Raw genomic sequence first — 17,856 nt, 5'->3', positions numbered from 1 at the left:
TAATTTCTGAATTTTAATGTTGCATTTTTAACCATTCCAAACTATTTCTCTTGAAATTTGCGATTTCCTTCATTGAACAAGTGACAATATTCCCATTCTCGATTCGTGACTGAAGCGGCTGAGCTGACCTGAGTTGGGCCTGCGTTACGAGGATTGTGTCTCAGCGGGCATTTTCTCCCTATCAAGGACGATCTCAAAATGGCGGAAACTACTCTTGTTTTTTCCGCGACGAAAACTTCATTTGATCCTCAAGTCCAAGGATGTTTGATTATTGGACAACCACGGCACCTTCAAGCTGTGTCATTTGATCATTTTGCAGAAAAACTGTCGCGAAGAGTCGACTCTGAGGTACGAAGTAATGTTTTATTGTTATTAACTGAGGTTCATAATTTGATAAGCACAATTCAATTTTCAATTTTAATTTTTGAATAAGCTTAAGTTTACCTTTATTTATAGATCAGTTCAGATTTGCCCACAACTCTCTTTTATTATGCAACTGTAAATCGCCCGAGATATATAAGCTTGCTAGATTACATGCACTATTGTTACAGATATTATTGTCCTTTTAAATTTTATCTGCTGCAGAAATCAGACCTTTCCAAACAGTACAGTCTACGTGCTTTTCACAACCCTCGATCACAATCAGTTTAAAATAGAGTAATAAAATGCTCCATTTTAATTTTTTGTCAAAGTTTTTAATAACACTTCATATGGTTTTATTAATTCAAAACAGCTTGCAGAAAATACGTCTTTTGTCCTTGTGAAAAGCATTGTGACAAAATTCTTGCGGTGGCGGATCCAGGCTTTGAGTTAAGGAGGGGCGGGGGGGGGGGGGCAGTTTTGTTTTACTTGCCCTGCCAGCCTTTCTTCCTTCAGTCATTTCTTCTTTTTTCACCCAAAATAAGGGGGGTGGGCCCCCCGGGCCCCTCCCCTAGATCCGCCACTGTCTTGTGTCATGTTTACTTGCAACAATGTAGATTTATTCATAAATTCACTTATGACATAAATTGTCTGTTAGTTACTTTGAATGCTTCACAGACATCATTTTTTCCCTCATCGCTTTTCACGCACTACAAGTACCAGCAGGGTGCAAAGGAAAACCAATTTTTGGGCAGGTCCTTTGAGTGAGCCATACTGTAATCTTCTGAGTATCTCCAAGCAGAGCCATATATCTCTTGCAGTGAGTTAAAGAGGCTATAGTTACCTAGGTCATGATCTTTCCAATTATAAGGTAAAGTGTAGTTCAATCTAGCCAGCCCATGCTACTGGAGTTTATCCTATTTTCTATGGAATGAAGCTAATAGGACTGACTGTTTCTCCCGATGCCCTCCTTCCCAGATGGGATGCTAGTTCATTGCCGTGTGCCGTCGATGCCTCAGTGCAGAGTCCACTGTTCAAACCATTAAGCCACCATGCCTTTTAGATTATTGACTTATTATAATTGCACACTTATCATAAAGTTGTCTGATTTCTCCCAGACATTTAATCTTGTGCTTCACACCATGACTGGTTCTGATGCATATCCAGTGTGGTTGAATCAAGTCATTATCGGTGCCCTGCCTGTTGCAGCAAGTCGGCATAACTCCCCTTCCCATCCTCATTTCCTACACAAGCTTGTGTGTAGCCATCTTCCTGGTGGTGATGCTTGCATTGTGGTGAGTAGATTCTCTCAGCAGTGATTAATTTTTTTTTTTCTTAGATTTTATGTCATTGGCAGGGTGTACTTCTTATACATTCCGTATCAAGGATTTTTGCCCGTGAACAAGGTGACTAATCCCATATTGTGCCCTGATTCATAAAATTGCATTTCTCCTTTTTTTTGAATTCCTACATGTACCATGAAACCTGAAATTTTGTACAATAGGTTAATGGAGGTTGACCAGCCTTGGTTACTAAGAGGCTTCACATGATTCTGGAATGACTTTCATTCTGGAATGAGTTTCGTTCCAGAATGAAGCTTGCACTGCATTCACATGGCACAATCCCTTTCAGTTAAAAATAACTTCCTGACCTTCTCTCTCCACCATCTTAAAAACAATACACATGCACCACCCCAGACTACACGGTTTGCAATTTTCATTTCAGAACGAAGTTCATTTTCACTTTACATGATGACAGATTGAAATTTCATACCAGAATGAGAATTTTATTTGGATTGAAAAAAACCAGAATGACTTGTAAGGAAATGAAATTTCAACTTGGAACCATGTAGAGAGATACAGAGAACTATATAGGGATGGAATGAACTTGTTCCAGAATCAAAGTCTTTCCAGTATCATGTAAGCAGCCCCTATGTTCAAACTTAACTACTGTATTGAGCCTAACAGTTTAATGGCATTATTAATCGTTTCTTAATTAAATGGCACTGTTCAAATGACTTTTAATTAACACAATGATTTTATTGTTCTTTACCTAATGGTCTTATCTTTGTAGGTTGTCTGTGAAAGGAGTGATGCTTTTGCCTCAGCATGTGCCATTGCTAGGGCTTTCCCAACTTTTTCTAGAAAGTCTTCGAAGGCTAAACTGATGCCCAAAACAGTAACGATTGAGTTTGTTCTTGTCGGAAAAAATGACTCACCAATTACAAGTGAAGATGTGGAATGTCTGAGTGCAGTTGCAGAAAGCATCCGTCTCAGTGCCCGATTGGTAGATATGCCATGCCAAGATATGCACACAAGTGCCTTTGTTCAGGTGAATGCAAAAAATACGGTTGGGATTTATTATATATTATGTATATTATATATTATGTATAATTATGTATTATGTATTTTGTATTATGTATTATATATTATATATTATTTAAGAAATAGAAAACATGTACCGTGTTTCTATCCAGTTATAGAATTAACACGAGTGGAAGTTTGGGAGAACGAGAAAATTGCTGTGGGAACATGAGGCACAGGCAAGTGTTTCCACAGCTTTTTCGAATTCTCCCAAACTTTCACGAGTATTTCTATTTAACAAATAGATTCCATGTTGTCGTGCGTCTGTTCAGTAATAGATCACAGAATGATGACGTCAAAATGTGGTAAGAATAAAAAAGTGGCACACGAGGTGATAGCCGAGTGTGTCACTGATGTTCTTACCACATTTTGACGTCTTCTGTGATCTATTACTGAACAGACGCACGGCAACATGGAATCTATTTGTTTTATATAATAACGAAACAAACTACTACAAATAAAGCCTTTTTTATTTCAAAATCTTTCAACATAACTCGAAAGCCGGCCTTTGCCCGCTTTGGCGAACACGAAAAAAGCCATTTGACGTAATCTATTATCTATACAAATTGAAGCAATCTCATTGGTTGCTGTGTGTAGCAAAGAATTGTGATTGGTCCAGGAAAATCACGCCACTGTCAAAGTTGACTCGAGCGACGCTTCTCGTGGAATGAAAACTTACAGCGAAAGCAGAATGCTGGATAAGTCAGGTCAGTTTTTGTCATCAGAGCAGCCCTGTGAGCTGAAAAGCTTGGATGTTGTCTCAAATATTGCAGAACTTGAAAAACTACACTCGGAAAACTTGCAGCTGCGGTCAACCTAGAGGCCATTCGATTCGAGTTTTGATCGAAAGGAACGTTAGTGATGGTGGAAATTTGTGTCCTCTGTGGTTGGTGATTCTCAAATCAGTTTGAAATAGTGTCGGAGATACCTTTTAGCTGCAATGCAGTTGGCTGTGAGCTGTAGAGAGCTATACTTTGCTCGCTGATGTGCCCTGATACGGACTGGAACATTCGCATCGGAAAGCAAGGTTATGTGTTTTTTTAACTGATTTTAAGAAGTGCTTTTGATGTTTCATTCCAGACAATCACTGTGTCAACAATTATTTTGAGACTGAGAAAACATCAATGTTTTAAATAAATTAATCTCATACACATTTTGTTTATTGGGTTTGTTAAATTCGAGATAAAGCAATGGTTCTCGGCTTACCAAGACTAATTCTGTGTTTGGTTTAGTCTCGCTCGACTGCCGACTGAGACTGCTCGAGTATTTTTTCTGAGTCATTTTCTACAACAGAAACGGCTTTATCTTTCTTCTTCCTGCTATACTATGCTTCTGGTACCTGTTCAATGCCTGGACAAGACTTTCTTGTACCTTATCTTTTGGCCAGCCATGTAAAACATTATCTAAATTCTCAAAACTTTCCGCCATTTTAAAACACAGAGGGAAAAACTTTGTAATGATGACGTCAATCGTGCGTCTGTCCTCTAATAGATCATAGGTGAGAACCAATCAAAATGCAAGAATAACTTGGGTTATTATATAAAACTCAATAGAAACACGGAGAGCATGTTTTCTATTTCTTTTAGAAAACACTGTGAGGAAAAAAAGGAAAACAACTTGTTAACTTTGATTATCAAAGTGTAAATTCTCTTTGCTCGAGCGATCATTACGTCAACAGCTCATGCTAGTTCTGTGTTTCCATCAAGTTATAGAAACACGAATTTTAACCAATCAGCATGTGTGTTTTCTTAGGACTGTTTTCTAAATATTATATATTACATTGTATATATTATATATTGAGATATATAATGATAGGTGAGGCAAAGTAATACTAGCCAACCAACAAAAAATAAATGCTGACTAATAATTAATGTTAATAGTTTTAATTATTAATTTATTTTAATAATTATTTATTTCACATTTTGATTCAGTAGTTATAGCTATCATGTTTTTAAAACTTTAATGTCAGTAAAGTTTCACCACTCTTCCACGGGCAAATTAATAGAACAAATGTTATGTCAACCATAAATACTATTTATTTATTAGTTTATAATGTTTATCTATTTTTGTCAGGAAATAACTAAAGTTGGTGATGAGCTTGGAATTGTCCCAGTGATAATTAGAGGAGAGGAACTAAATCAACGTGGGTTTGGTGGTAAGTTTGTGGGTATAGAAGAAGTAGTTCTTTCTCAGTGTAAACTTAACACAAACCTATACAGTTTTGAACTTCCTCATACTAATAATATTGCATAGTTTACACATGTATGCTGATTTCTGCATTCTAGCAGCCTCAAAGCATGTTATAAGTGACTATCAGTATTTATCCTAAATAGATACATTACACTAATAACAGATGACTTGCTTGTCAATGAAAAGTTACACCTCCCCTCTCCAGACCTTTGTGCAAACTGGCTAAAAGCAGCAAAACAGAGTGCTTATTTATAATCCTGGGCAGAGAATTTGAGGCACTGTAAGAAATGCAGCACAATGTTCACAAGATCACAATCAAATAGTCATGGTTATAACCCATTTACCCACAGATTCAGAATTTAATTCAGTAAACAGAGGCATTGGACATAGAAGGGGAAGGAGCAGAATAGAGAGGAGGGAGAAATGGCCCAAAAAAGTAGGGGGGGTGGGAAAGGAAATGCTGGGAGTAGGGAGAACTGGATAGACCTAGATGGAGAAATAATTTTATGGAATATTTAAAGTAGGGAGGAGGTAAAAATTGCTCGCAACGTACTTGTAGAGAGAAGGGAAATTTACCCCCCTGTCCCTCCCCCTTAGCATAGTCCATGGTTTTCCTGGCACATCACAAGGGCCCCACCCAAGAGTGAGCCTGGACTACTTTGTGCAGGGTCCAGTGCTCTGACCACTGGGTCTCTTTAGCTCTCAGATGAATTATCAAAAAAATGTTTTAGGTTACTTCTGGAGACCATAGTAAATTGACAGTTAATAAATAGATCTTATGTTAGATCCTTGAGTGCCCCATGAACATAGAATCATAAACTAAACAAAACTTGGAATCATAAACTTGAAATGGCAGAATAATGGTTTGTTCATTTTGTTTTCACATCTCTTCAGGACTCTATGGAGTTGGGAAAGCCGCTGTGAATCCTCCAGCCTTAGTAGTGTTGAGTCATACACCAATGTCAGCCACACGCACCATAGCTTGGGTTGGAAAAGGCATAGTGTATGATACCGGAGGATTGTGTATAAAGGCTAAGGTACATGTTGGGTCATCCAACTGTTCAGAACTTGAAAAAACCTCAAATAAAATCTAATTAACAACAAAGTTCTAAACAAGGGTTTCTTTAATGTTTTCCGCAGGAAGGCAAATGGTTTGACACTGGCAACTTCTTTATAAGAAAAACTTTCCTCTAGATTGTCAAACCAGGCAGGCAAAATCATCCTCACAGTCAGCCCATTTACATGGTACCCAGCCCTCAATGAAACCCTTCGATACCCTAAAACCCCTATATGTGTGGTACCACATAAGTACTATCAGGTAGATTCTTATCCCATCATTATGTTTCAGGGCTTCCATTTTAAGTTGTCTTAGTAAGGGAAAAGGGAATTAAACCCCAGTGGCATGTGAAAAATAATAAGCTGCTTGGCTGGGAGATCTATCATTTGTGTTTGTTTCTGGGCAAACATCCAATTTCCTGGCTGTGTCAGAAGAGAATGGAAATCAGATGTCTTCGCACTAGTCATGCAACATTGTTATACCTCCCAACTCAAATACGTTTTCGATTGGAGGGGAATGTGTCACGTGTCATGGGTCAAAACTCACAAACTCTGTAGGGTGAACAAAACTAACTAACTCCCTAGATAAACAACAACTTGAACTTTTGACTCCCACGTGATCAGGTCGTGCTCCATGAAACTGCAGCAAATTTGTGAGCCAGCCAGTGTCAAGCAAACGATTTCTTCGCAGTTTTTTTTTTTTTTTTCTTTTCTATTTTTGAGTTGGGAGGTATAACAAAACACTTAATGGCTGGTCCTGCGGGAGACAGTGAGTTTTGCTTCCCCTCGACCTCAATGTCCACCTCGGCTTTGCCTCAGGGAACATTGAGGGTTTCGGGGTAACAAAACTCACTGTTTCCATGGGGGCCAGTCATTAAGTGCTTAATTTTGCACTGCATGAAAGTTGAAAATCACTATCAGGCATGTTACCAGCCATGTTGAAAGTCGATTTAAAGTTTATCTGGCTCTCTTTCATGCAACCTGTTACTACATTACTTGCAACACAGGCAGTAATACACACAACAGTACTATTCAGCTTTCACTGCAAAAAATGTTCTGCGACAAGATGAAAGAAATGTTGCCTGTATTACTTAACCTTTATGGAGTGTGGTTCATTTGCAGACTTCAATGCTCGGAATGAAAAGAGATTGTGGAGGAGCTGCTGGCATTCTGGGAGCTTTCAGAGCAGCTGTCAAGCAGGTTAGTACCAAAACTCAAAATAGGAATAATTATAAAAATATAATTTGTAACAATTTCCACACATTTTATTCTCCTCTGTAGGGCTTCACTGAGAACCTTCATGCTGTGTTCTGTATGGCAGAGAATGCTGTAGGACCTCATGCGACGAGACCTGACGACATATTAACACTGTATTCAGGAAAGTGAGTTATATATATAAGATGTTTCGTAGAATTTTTTCCGAATACGGTGTTCCAGATAAGTGGAGGGTTTCAGGTCAGAAACTCTACAAGGTCAGCTACATGACCTGACAAATTAGTAGAACTGAAAATTTATAATGATTTGGTAGGATCAGAGGGAACTGACCCACTGGAATTCCTTGTTGACACCCTGGTTTGGAACCCTGCGAAAGATTAAGAGTGATTTCGATTTGACCTACCTATAAAAATCAATTATTAAGACAATTGACCGTAAGACTGTATGTGGACTTACTTCTATGGTGTATAAGTTTGGGTAAATCAGGTTGTTTATATGTCTCTTTCTGATCAACTGCCATGACGCAAAGACCATTAAAAATGTGTGTTTTACATTTTATTCTCGTGTAGAACTGTTGAAGTAAACAACACTGATGCTGAGGGACGTTTAGTACTTGGAGATGGGGTAAGGTCGGCTTTGATTTTCTTGATCATTTCAAATCTTTTGTCGTTGTTTAAAGGTGCTCAGTCACGATAATTTGAGTTAATTTGGCCACGTAGTTTGCTAAGATAGAAAAACTCCAACGAGATAATAATAAATCATAAAAGAACAACATACGATGGCTAAGGATGGAGAAGATTGACACGGATTACAAACGACGAACTTGAAAAATTTAGGCTAAACTTTTCAAGATGCCCAAACCATGACGTAGCTCCGTTAACAGTTTCACTGGAGGTTAGCCAGCAGGTATCGGTTCGTTGACACCTGTTGCTGCTTTTATTATGTATGAGCAGAACATTACGAAGCCGTATGCTATAGCACGCGTTTCTTTCGAGTGTCAAGAGTAAGTCACATTTGCTCTGATTTCGCATTACTACGCTTAGTGATTGGTTGAAAAACTTCGCGCCGCTTTCTTGTCCAATCGGAAAACCAAATACAGTCTTGACTCGCCATGTACGGTTTCCCGCACTTTGCACCCTCTTAATGTATTTGCTGTTGACTGGTTTTGTGTGGTTCACTTGATTGCCCATGTCCTTTGTGACTGGCTAGAGTGAGTACTATGGTCTTGGTTTTAGGATACTCAGTACTGAGAACTGCTCTAAAAGCCAATTGCAATCTGGAATGAACGTAAGACAAAAGCAAATAAGAAGTTGACAGAAATGTACATAACTGGTGCTAAGCGCGAGAAATCGCATGTGTTATATTCGTGATTAGACTAGCTTTTGTGCACGTTTTCTAAACCAATCACAGAGCCTCAAAAGCAAAACAATCCTAGATTGCCCTGACACATACTTACACTACATATCTGTCCATTTCCTGCCGTTTATTTTTGGATTTATCGAAAGCCCCTATCTACATTTACATAGGTCGAGTCGGTAAAGTCGTTAAGACAACACACCGACTTACGAACTGTTTTAAACGAGCGAACAAGCGCCCTCATTTTCCGTCAATCACGATAACTCGTTCTTTGCACATGCGAATTCACGAGTTAAAAATGGGAGTTCCAGTTCTTTTTTTGATCATATTTTGTTTATCCCTGTTAATTTCAAGGTCGCATATGCAAAGAAAGACCTCCAGGCCGACGTCATTTTAGACATGGCTACCTTGACTGGCGCCCAGGGAGTCGCAACAGGAAGATACCACGGAGCAGTTTTAACCAACAAAGAGGTATGGGAGCCAGTTTGTATGACGGCAGGAAAAGCAAGTGGAGACCTGGTGGTGAGTATGTTTTGCAATTGCCATTGGACAACTTCTTGGCGTTTCTGTTGATTTTCCAAACTTCCCACTCACTTAAAAGGCCGGTAACACAGACACGTGATCAAATCGTAACCGAGTCGTGTTGACATGAAAATCCGGCAAGTAGTTTTATAATGTTTCAATTTCTTGTGCGTAGTAGACCATACATGCTATAACTGAGGTGTGCTTCATTTCTGTCATAACAGTTTCCCGTGCCATACTCTCCAGAGCTTCATTTCTGTGAATTTTCAAGCGCATTAGCAGATATGAAGAATTCAGTGCAGGTTTGTGGGATAATCTTTTACTGGTTTTACTCACCTAGAGTAACGTGGATCCCACACGGGCTTTCGCAGTGGGCACCGTATCCTCTGTTGGCGTTGGTTGTTTCATTGTGATAAAAAAACGCGATGCTATCGTCGACTCCCTCTCCGTAATCTAGTGAAATTCGCGCAGCCCCTAACCTCCTTTGCGAACGACTTTTGGGCTCGCCATCCCCCGCCCCTCTCACGAGTGTGAAAAGATTGCACAACAAGCGCAAAGAGCGTCAACTTAGAAAGCAGGCTAGCAGTTCCATGATGCTACATATCTTTGAAATACGACAGAAGAACACAAAAGGCTATTTTTCCAGCTTGCAATCCAACAATGAACCTAACATAATTTTTTGCTTTTATTATAGAATCGCGATAATGCCCAAGTATCCTGTGCTGGTCTTTTTATTGGTAAGTATAATGACATGACGGTTTGCTATCTTTACACCGTCTGTAAAGACATTCTTACTTCATGTACATAAATCCATGTTTATAGTGTAGTGTGAACCACTCCCTTCTGTTTAAAGCTAGCGCCCTGGTGACAACATCGACTAATTTATTAAGAGGGTTCGAGAGTTGGTTTGTAGAGTTTCTTATTCTGCCGTCTCTGAGGCTTGAATGTTTTTCTATCTGTCCTTGGTGTCGGGTTCCATGAGAATTTTGCTTACGAGCTAGCGCTAACAGAGCATTGCAGAGCTTCCTGACTGTTCTTACTGGTTGGCATTTTTGTCATGTAAATTTTTTTTTTTTTGTTTATGATTATTGCACTTAGGTTCCCATTTAGGATTTGACTACCCTGGAACATGGTTACATGTTGACATGGCCGCTCCAGTTCACATGGTAAGATGACTGCAATTTCAGTGGAAATACGTTAATTGAATGCTGTAGGCTGTCTTCAAGGCCTGCTGCAAACTGTTTTCAGTCATGGGGTCATTAAATGGATGTCTGGTTTTTGTTTTAGGGAGAAAGAGCTACAGGCTACGGAGTCGCACTTTTAGTGACCCTATTTGGAAAAGCGTCCTCTTCCAAGCTTCTTCAGAGCATTGCACCCGACCTGCCGGCAAAGGATTCTGGGCTCGGTTTCTGAAGAAAATGTTGCTGTGTGTTGTATGCAGAGAATAAATGCTCAGCGGACTGCTGTAATTGCTAACTGCGCTTGAGCACTAACTAATATTTGAACTTGAAATAACGGCTCAAAGTTTTAGCCCTATGTAGCCCCTAATGCCCATTTTAGGCGCAAACCTCCTCATGTACCGATTGGAACGCATGCGTCCTTAAAAAGCTAAATTGCTTGTACTAATTCACTGCTCTGTTCATGGTAAGCTCCACGTCTGAAACGGGCGCAGGGCGCAATATCGTTAATTGAATGAAATAAAAATATTACTTTTCATTGCTTGTTTGCTGAATTTGCTTTATTAAGTTTTCCATGAATCTAGAGAGAAGGACATCCGTATTCAAAAGAAATGGTCAACACATAGCTATGTTGATGCTCCATAAAGGACATATGAAGCGTTTCAGAGAACACAAAAAAAGAAAAAGAAAAAAGAAAAACTAGGGCACAGTTGTTGTTGTTGTTGTTTCCTCTGTCTCTCTGTTCCATTAGATTACCAGCAGTACCTACCAAAAACTTAAGCAACTAACAGCATTTTCAAGTGTGGCCTAACTTGACAAGGATATAATTCGTTCTGAGTTTAACCCCAATCCACCATATCCCAATATTTCCCGTGTCCCCTCCCCGGCAATTGAACTACAGCAAGCTTTTTTCTCTAATGAAAGCAACGTTATATAACATATTAATAAGGTTTCGTTTCAGCTCAGTTCGGATGACCGCCTCTTTGGTTCTTGGGTGCTAAGTACGCAGACCTGTGTTAAGCGTGTCACGCATTTTGCCCCGAGTATGGGAATGAAACCGACGTATGTTGTTTGTTCAGCGGGAGGGCGTTTAGGCTCGTTTACCAGTGTGCCCGCGTTCCTTGGGGAGGATCACGGAGGAGGAAATCGTTAGTAATAGTTAATAGTTATAGGGTATCCCTATTTTAATCCCTGATTTAATCGTTTTATGAATGTTAATTTTAAATAATTTTATTTTTAGTGTTTTGATAGGAATTTTGCGCAGGTCCACACCAGCTCTCGGGTACCTGCCTTATCAAAAAGAACATGTATGTAGTCACACGAGTTACTGTTTTCATCGACACGGAACCTTTTCCGAACACCTCTCATGTTCTTGAGCATACTATAATATCCTTCAAACAGCCCACAACTTTGAACGTTTTTGGGTCTAGAAGTTCAATTAGAATCGGCCAGAGAAATTTTCAGCCAACTAAGTGAATTCTAGCGTTATCTCTACCCAATAGTAAGGAAATAGGAAAGGAATTCTGTATTGGAAAATATAATAAGTCCAAAATAATAAAATTAATAAAAGGCGTCCAAGAGACGGGACGTTCCTCTCAAAGGACATTTCATCATACCTTATTTGACGAAGTTATTTTCTCGATTGATTACCTCTGACCAAAGTCAGTCAATATTTTGGACGCCATGTTGTCGAGTTGGAGGACTTTGTCAAAATCCTTCTCACTTCTTCGTGATGTTGGCAAGGTAAGGACATAAACATATCGTACGATAATTACTCTAATTTCCTTTTATCAACTTTTAAAAAATGAAAGCGGCAAACTTATGACATAACATGAAATTGCAGGCAAGCCAACAAGCAGGCTCAAGTGTTGGCTCAAGATGTTTTCATCGTGCTGCAGTTCCGCTCCTTTCAGATAAGCTCTTTGTGGTAAGTTTGCACGCTAAAAATCAAAGAGAATTTAGCTTCCACCCGAATCCTAGAAAAGAAAAGTGCTACGCACTGTATGTAGCTCACTTTGGCTACTATTTTTGATAGTCGATTGTAGGTTACGATATTCTTACAGTAAGTTACATAACAACCCCAAGCCAGATTTTGTATTCTTTGTTCAATTGAAGGGGGAGTTTGAATCAAAAGAAATCTTGGTTTACCCATGTACTAGTAGAGAAATGTGTACTAGTATCCCTCATTCCCCCTACACTTATAATATTTAGTTGCAAACTGAGAGTAATTAAAGAAACAATGTAAGAAATATTGTGCACAGAATATGTATATTTACACACACAGTAATAGTCCAGGTGATGTTCACCGTTGAACCAAGATAGTGCTCTACAGTAAGGAAGTAAACTATTACAGTAGATGGACTACTCATGGTTTTCTCACACGACCATATTGTTAACATAGACTAACTGATGCTTCAGTGTATATGTGCTGGTTTACGAAACAGTTTTGTATTAAAATCCATAAGTGCTCAAAAACTGAATAGTGTATCTACTGTTATTATTACACACATGTATGTAACCAATAACACGTATAAATTCTTAATTTAAATAAAATTTGTCACTGATGTCACTTTGGTGCACAAAATAAATAACCTCTGTCTTTGTAATTTGATGCTCCTAAGATTTTTTGCAATCCAACAGGATCATGGCCCTATCTCATATGCATGTATATGAGCATGTACTCTCTGTTAACTAATACTGCGTTTTTTGTGTTTTTTTAACAGCATCGGGACACTCCAGAGAATAATGCTGATACTCCATTTGAACTTAATCAGAAAAACTTAGAGGTTGGTAAACCAAGTCCTTATACGTCTCATGGTGCAATGAGGACAGATGAAACAAAGTCCTTAAATATCCTTGTCATGGATGGTATTTTTTAGTTTGAATTCCTCTGGAAATTCCAGTTAAGCTTCGTACTAAACTCTCAGTTTATCAATTTTTCTAGTCAACCAGTTTCTAATGTTGGTAAACAGCTGACTTTAGGCCAGTTACATTATTTTTGTATTTTTCCCTCTTTAGGCTCTCTGAACTGGTATTTTGTATTTTATGTTGGGAAAAGAATGCCAGTAGTTGTCAAAACTCAAACAGAGCTCTTAATTTATCTTCCCAACCATTTTTGTAATAATATTTGGACTGTCTGACTGGTCTACAGAAGGTCATAGTTTAAGAACTCAGGAAGTTTTTTTCTGATTTCACTGACTCAACTTTCTTGTGGATATGTGTTGTTTCTTTTAGAGAGCTAAAGTAATCATGGAGAACTACCCTGCCGGACACAAGGCAGCGGCTGTTATACCCATACTGGACCTTGCACAGAGACAGCATGGTATGAAAGCAACTCATAGTTTCAACATTTTGAAGTACAGGCCTCAATTATTTAAAAACAAAATGGTGAACACCTTTCTCCAGATAAATCATTAGTACTCAGTAGATATTCAGGAGTCTTATGTGCTGCTTGGCATGAACACGATAGGTGAAGGTGATTCCATAGATTGTGCAGTTTGTTTTGGTAACACTTACATGTAACAACTGGATAGTGATTTATTTAGTGGAGCCACCACCACCCTTTGGCCAACTGTGGTCAGGTGACCTTAACCACCTCAGTCATACAGATGAATAAAATAGTGTAGACTTCAATTTAGTTTTCTTTTGACTGCACAATACATTTAGGGATGGTTAATTTATTTTGTTAAAAACAAACTAACCTAAACGTTGCTTATGAAACATTGTGGGGACTGAAATATAACTGAAGTTTTAGCGAAATTAATAACATTTTGTCATCATCGGATGTAATTGTCATTTATTAATTTCACTCATTTTTGTGTTGAAAATATTCCCTCGAGCTTTACTTATTCAATAGCTTAAGTTCTCAATACTAGTGACAAACTACTAATATTAAAAACTTGGTTTCTTACCAGCTGAATACATATTAATAGTAGCTCTCCACTTCATGTATCTCTGTGTCAACACTGTACCATAACACATTACTGCTAGTAGCACCTTGAATTTTGTATGATTTATCTTTCAGGTTGGCTACCAATATCAGCAATGAACTATGTTGCTGATTTGTTGGAGATGCCAAGAATGAGAGTGTATGAAGTGGTAACATTTTACACCATGTTTAACAGGTTTGTTTGTCTGTGTACATACTCCTTTGTCCTATTCTGTTGCTTTTTAACTGACTGATACATTCAGTTATAAATCTCAATATTTGGACTTTCATTATTGTTGAACAACAGTGGTTTAGTTTAGGTGGTTTAGAAATTGTGATTTAGGATGCTTTTTCTTCCATAAGTTGAGGAAAATGATATTGCTTGGCAAGTAAGTGTATGGTTAAAGCAATACAATTATTCTGCCTTTCAGGGAGCCTGTTGGAAAATACCACATCCAGGTGTGCACAACAACACCCTGTCAACTGAGAGATTCTGACATGGTTGTGGATGTTATTTCCAAGAAATTAGGTATGCTAAATACATTGCTGTCAGCAATCAATTTGCACAATACTGAATAAACCTTGAACATATATGACAGCATTAGATTAGATTTTTAGATTTTTATTGTTTTGCACTATTTACTAAAATTATAACTTTAACAGTATTTACAGAAATTACATTAATTAAAAAGAGAAAAGAAATATAACAGTAAATAGCCAAAATGAAATGTGCTCAGTGACCAAGGTAGCATAGGCTTTCGTGTTGGTCACTGACACGTACAAACAATGGACACGACATATCAATTATATTAATATCAAAAAAGTACAAAAGGAAAAAATATGTGTATAGGAATAATAAATGCGTAAAAGGATGGCAGAACGTAGATAAGCTATATGCATCTTATATAAGCAGGCTATACAGAAGAGTAGGATTGATTGTTTAAATGGTATAGTTGGACATTGCATTGGACAGCTAAGAGTGTTAAAGGTCCCATTATAACCATGATTGCCATATTACCATTACCAAATTTACAGCAATCAACTCAGTAGCCCATCTTACTTTTGCTGTCTAGCAACATTACATTTAAGTTTAAGACCTGATATCAACATGAGTATGCTACTGTATGCCATGTGTGTTAATGGGTATTTTTGGCAAGGCACATAGGAGCCAAAATATGAACCATGGTTCTGCCAAACTTGCTTGTTGAGTCCCCTAAGTGTACCAAATAGCTACAATTAGGTACAATTACCACACTTGTAGCATATTATAAACTGATACACCGACAAGTAGCCCTATACATCTCTCACAATGCAGACTGTGGACATAATGGTCCAATAATGTGCTGGATTTTTGAGCAGTCTAGGTTCACTGTGGAAATAATACTGACTTAGTGGATCTTTGTCCAAAATATTGAATGGGTGCGGACAAACAGGTAGTGCAACATAACAGCAATGCAGGAAGGGGGGGGGTGGGGGGTTACATGGAATGGACTAACATCCAATTGAGGGGGAACAACAATTCTTTTAATCACCTTATGCGTAAAAACCCTGTGTTAGGCACCACTGTGAGAAGTAATGGTGCCAAAACTTCACACTTATTTTTTGTTGTGGCGTTTAAAGGCTAACTCAAAATGTCCTGCATTCATTGCTTTAGGAATCAAGATGGGTGAAACGACTAAAGACGGCATGTTTACTCTGACATCAGTGGAGTGCCTTGGAGCTTGTGTTAATGCCCCAATGATGCAGATTAACGATAATTACTATGTAAGTAGTACCATCTCTTTGAAATGTTTAGTTAATACATCAATGCCATAACATTCATCTCAGCTGGGACCTGGGCTGTTTCACCCACAGAGAGCATAGTTCTCACATTTCCAACATCCACCGTTACCTTAGTTTTTGGGTCTGCCAACGACCTGTTCAGTATGGGAGTTCACGTTTCTCTTCATCATACCCAGGAAACTTCAAAGGTTGCGTGATGAGAAGAGTGATTTTCGCGCAATACGTGACAAGCCCAAAGAGCAACTTTGAAGGTCTTGAAGGAGGTTAATCTCAAAATCAAAACCGGACTTATTCGCCGGCTAGCTACATGTACTATCTAATATGGCCTGTATGCCATACAAAATGCTGGTAATATGCAAACTGGTAACATGCAAGCTGGTAACATCTCGGTACCTTTGAAATGAAGGAAATTGCAGCGTGGAAAGTTTTTGCATGATTAAGCACTTAATGACTGGCGCCGAAGGGAAACACTGAGTTTTGTTTCCCCGAGACCCTCAATGTTCCCCGAGGCGAGGCATTGAGGTCGAGGGGGAACAAAACTCACTGTTTCCCTTGGGGCCAGTCATAAAATGCTTAATGTCCGTGTTGCTAATAAGGATCAATAAGCAATTGGATTATGAGCTCGAGATTTCTATCGCGTGATAGCTGACGAGGGCGCAGCCCGAGTCAACTATCACGCATAGAAATCGGGAGCGAATAATCTAATTGTTTTAGTATAAATTATCTACTAGACGTTCAGAACTTTCTATAAATCCCCCTCACAGATACCTCAAAAACGCAAAGAAGTGGCCGTCATTGTGTTAACAAGCGCACACCGTTACGCTACTCACTATCCATCACCGAATAGACATTGAGTAGCGTAGCCAATCAGAGAACAGCATTCGTGATAGAACGCTGGTAGAGTTACACTAATATCGGATATAACGTACGAATAATTTAGGCATTAAAACACTTCCGTAAAAGTATCTGGCGCGCCGTATTGTGTGGTAAACATAGTCTAGGCGTTGATAGTGGACTTGCTAAATATCTGTTGAATTTTCTAGGAGGATCTCTCCGCCGAGGACACACAAGAAATTCTTGATGACCTCATCGCTGGAAGAACTCCAAAAGCAGGGCCCAGGTTAAAATTTACTTTGTTTTTTCAAACGTTTTTTTTTGTGTGTGTGTGTGTTCGTATGTTCGATAGTTTGTTCGTTCATAAGTTGCGTGCCTCTATTCTGTAAGTTTTCGTTTTTCATTGCAATACTAAGATGTAGTACATTTTCCCAGGAGTGGGCGATTTTCCTGTGAGCCCGCCGGAGGCCTGACGACGCTGACTGAACCACCAAAAGGACCAGGCTTTGGAGTACGAGCAGACCTTTGAACCCTTTAAATGCTCATGCGATTTTATCGAGCTGTGTAAAATAGATTTCGAGTTGAAAGCTCGTGTATATGTAATCCTGTGACATGCTGTTTGTGATCACATCTGACCAATAAATGTAAGATTTTATTTTATATGAGCTGAAGTTATTGTGCCCAAAAATTTTAGTCTGATTTTGATGCAGCACAGAGTTGTAGCGTGAGTTGCGCGACGTTTTCAATACTCTCGAGACGTGCTATGCTATTGGCTTATTCTACTTTTCTTCTTAGTGGTGATTGGCTGATAAGACATTGGCGAGCTCATCATTTCAGGAAAAAAAAGCAACTGATTGTTCATTGTTGAGCTACGCTGTAACACCTTGAAGAATTTATATCTAACTATTCGAGCGCGCGTAAAGTGCTCCCGTACGAACGAAAGAGTTTTTACCTCATTCAGGCCGCGCACCAGACTTTTAGCCACGATTGAAAAGTGGGCGTCCAAAATGTGTTATGGGATCTGCTTAAATGAACAATTTATAAAGCAAAATGTGAAAAATAAAACAATTTT

The 17,856-nt window shown here is 38.8% G+C and overlaps 2 protein-coding genes across 2 annotated transcripts; both read left to right on the top strand.

Annotated features, from left to right (window-relative positions):
• Positions 1 to 110: 110 nt before the first annotated feature.
• Positions 111 to 10,939, top strand: LOC145464794 (putative aminopeptidase NPEPL1). Its single transcript, XM_081448588.1, has 13 exons — positions 111 to 348; positions 1,479 to 1,655; positions 2,434 to 2,691; positions 4,797 to 4,878; positions 5,808 to 5,950; positions 7,092 to 7,169; positions 7,251 to 7,351; positions 7,754 to 7,808; positions 8,895 to 9,062; positions 9,287 to 9,364; positions 9,757 to 9,799; positions 10,161 to 10,228; positions 10,350 to 10,939. Exons 1-13 carry the CDS (start codon positions 199 to 201, stop codon positions 10,473 to 10,475), a joined length of 1,527 nt encoding a protein of 508 aa, XP_081304714.1. The 5' UTR covers positions 111 to 198; the 3' UTR covers positions 10,476 to 10,939.
• Positions 10,940 to 11,917: 978 nt separating this feature from the next.
• Positions 11,918 to 17,438, top strand: LOC145466083 (NADH dehydrogenase [ubiquinone] flavoprotein 2, mitochondrial-like). The gene is made up of 9 exons (XM_081449861.1): positions 11,918 to 11,983; positions 12,084 to 12,167; positions 12,964 to 13,026; positions 13,475 to 13,562; positions 14,265 to 14,364; positions 14,600 to 14,697; positions 15,823 to 15,932; positions 16,994 to 17,070; positions 17,220 to 17,438. Exons 1-9 carry the CDS (start codon positions 11,924 to 11,926, stop codon positions 17,311 to 17,313), a joined length of 774 nt encoding a protein of 257 aa, XP_081305987.1. The 5' UTR covers positions 11,918 to 11,923; the 3' UTR covers positions 17,314 to 17,438.
• Positions 17,439 to 17,856: the final 418 nt, after the last annotated feature.

This window comes from Orbicella franksi, chromosome 13 (assembly GCF_964199315.1).
Source record: "Orbicella franksi chromosome 13, jaOrbFran1.1, whole genome shotgun sequence".
NCBI classification, from domain to species: Eukaryota; Metazoa; Cnidaria; class Anthozoa; order Scleractinia; family Merulinidae; genus Orbicella; species Orbicella franksi.
Note: the sequence above shows the minus strand (reverse complement) of the source record. Positions and strands in the feature narration are given on the sequence as shown.

What these genes read in the sequence shown, in the direction of transcription:
- LOC145464794 (XM_081448588.1), top strand. Translation starts at nt 199, where the DNA reads ATGGCGGAAACTACTCTTGTTTTTTCCGCGACGAAAACTTCATTTGAT. An exon ending in CGCGAAGAGTCGACTCTGAG is followed by an intron (nt 349 to 1,478) that starts GTACGAAGTAAT and finishes GATTTCTCCCAG; the next exon opens with ACATTTAATCTTGTGCTTCA. An exon ending in TGGCCGCTCCAGTTCACATG is followed by an intron (nt 10,229 to 10,349) that starts GTAAGATGACTG and finishes TTTTTGTTTTAG; the next exon opens with GGAGAAAGAGCTACAGGCTA.
- LOC145466083 (XM_081449861.1), top strand. Translation starts at nt 11,924, where the DNA reads ATGTTGTCGAGTTGGAGGACTTTGTCAAAATCCTTCTCACTTCTTCGT. An exon ending in TTAATCAGAAAAACTTAGAG is followed by an intron (nt 13,027 to 13,474) that starts GTTGGTAAACCA and finishes TGTTTCTTTTAG; the next exon opens with AGAGCTAAAGTAATCATGGA. An exon ending in TGTTATTTCCAAGAAATTAG is followed by an intron (nt 14,698 to 15,822) that starts GTATGCTAAATA and finishes TCATTGCTTTAG; the next exon opens with GAATCAAGATGGGTGAAACG.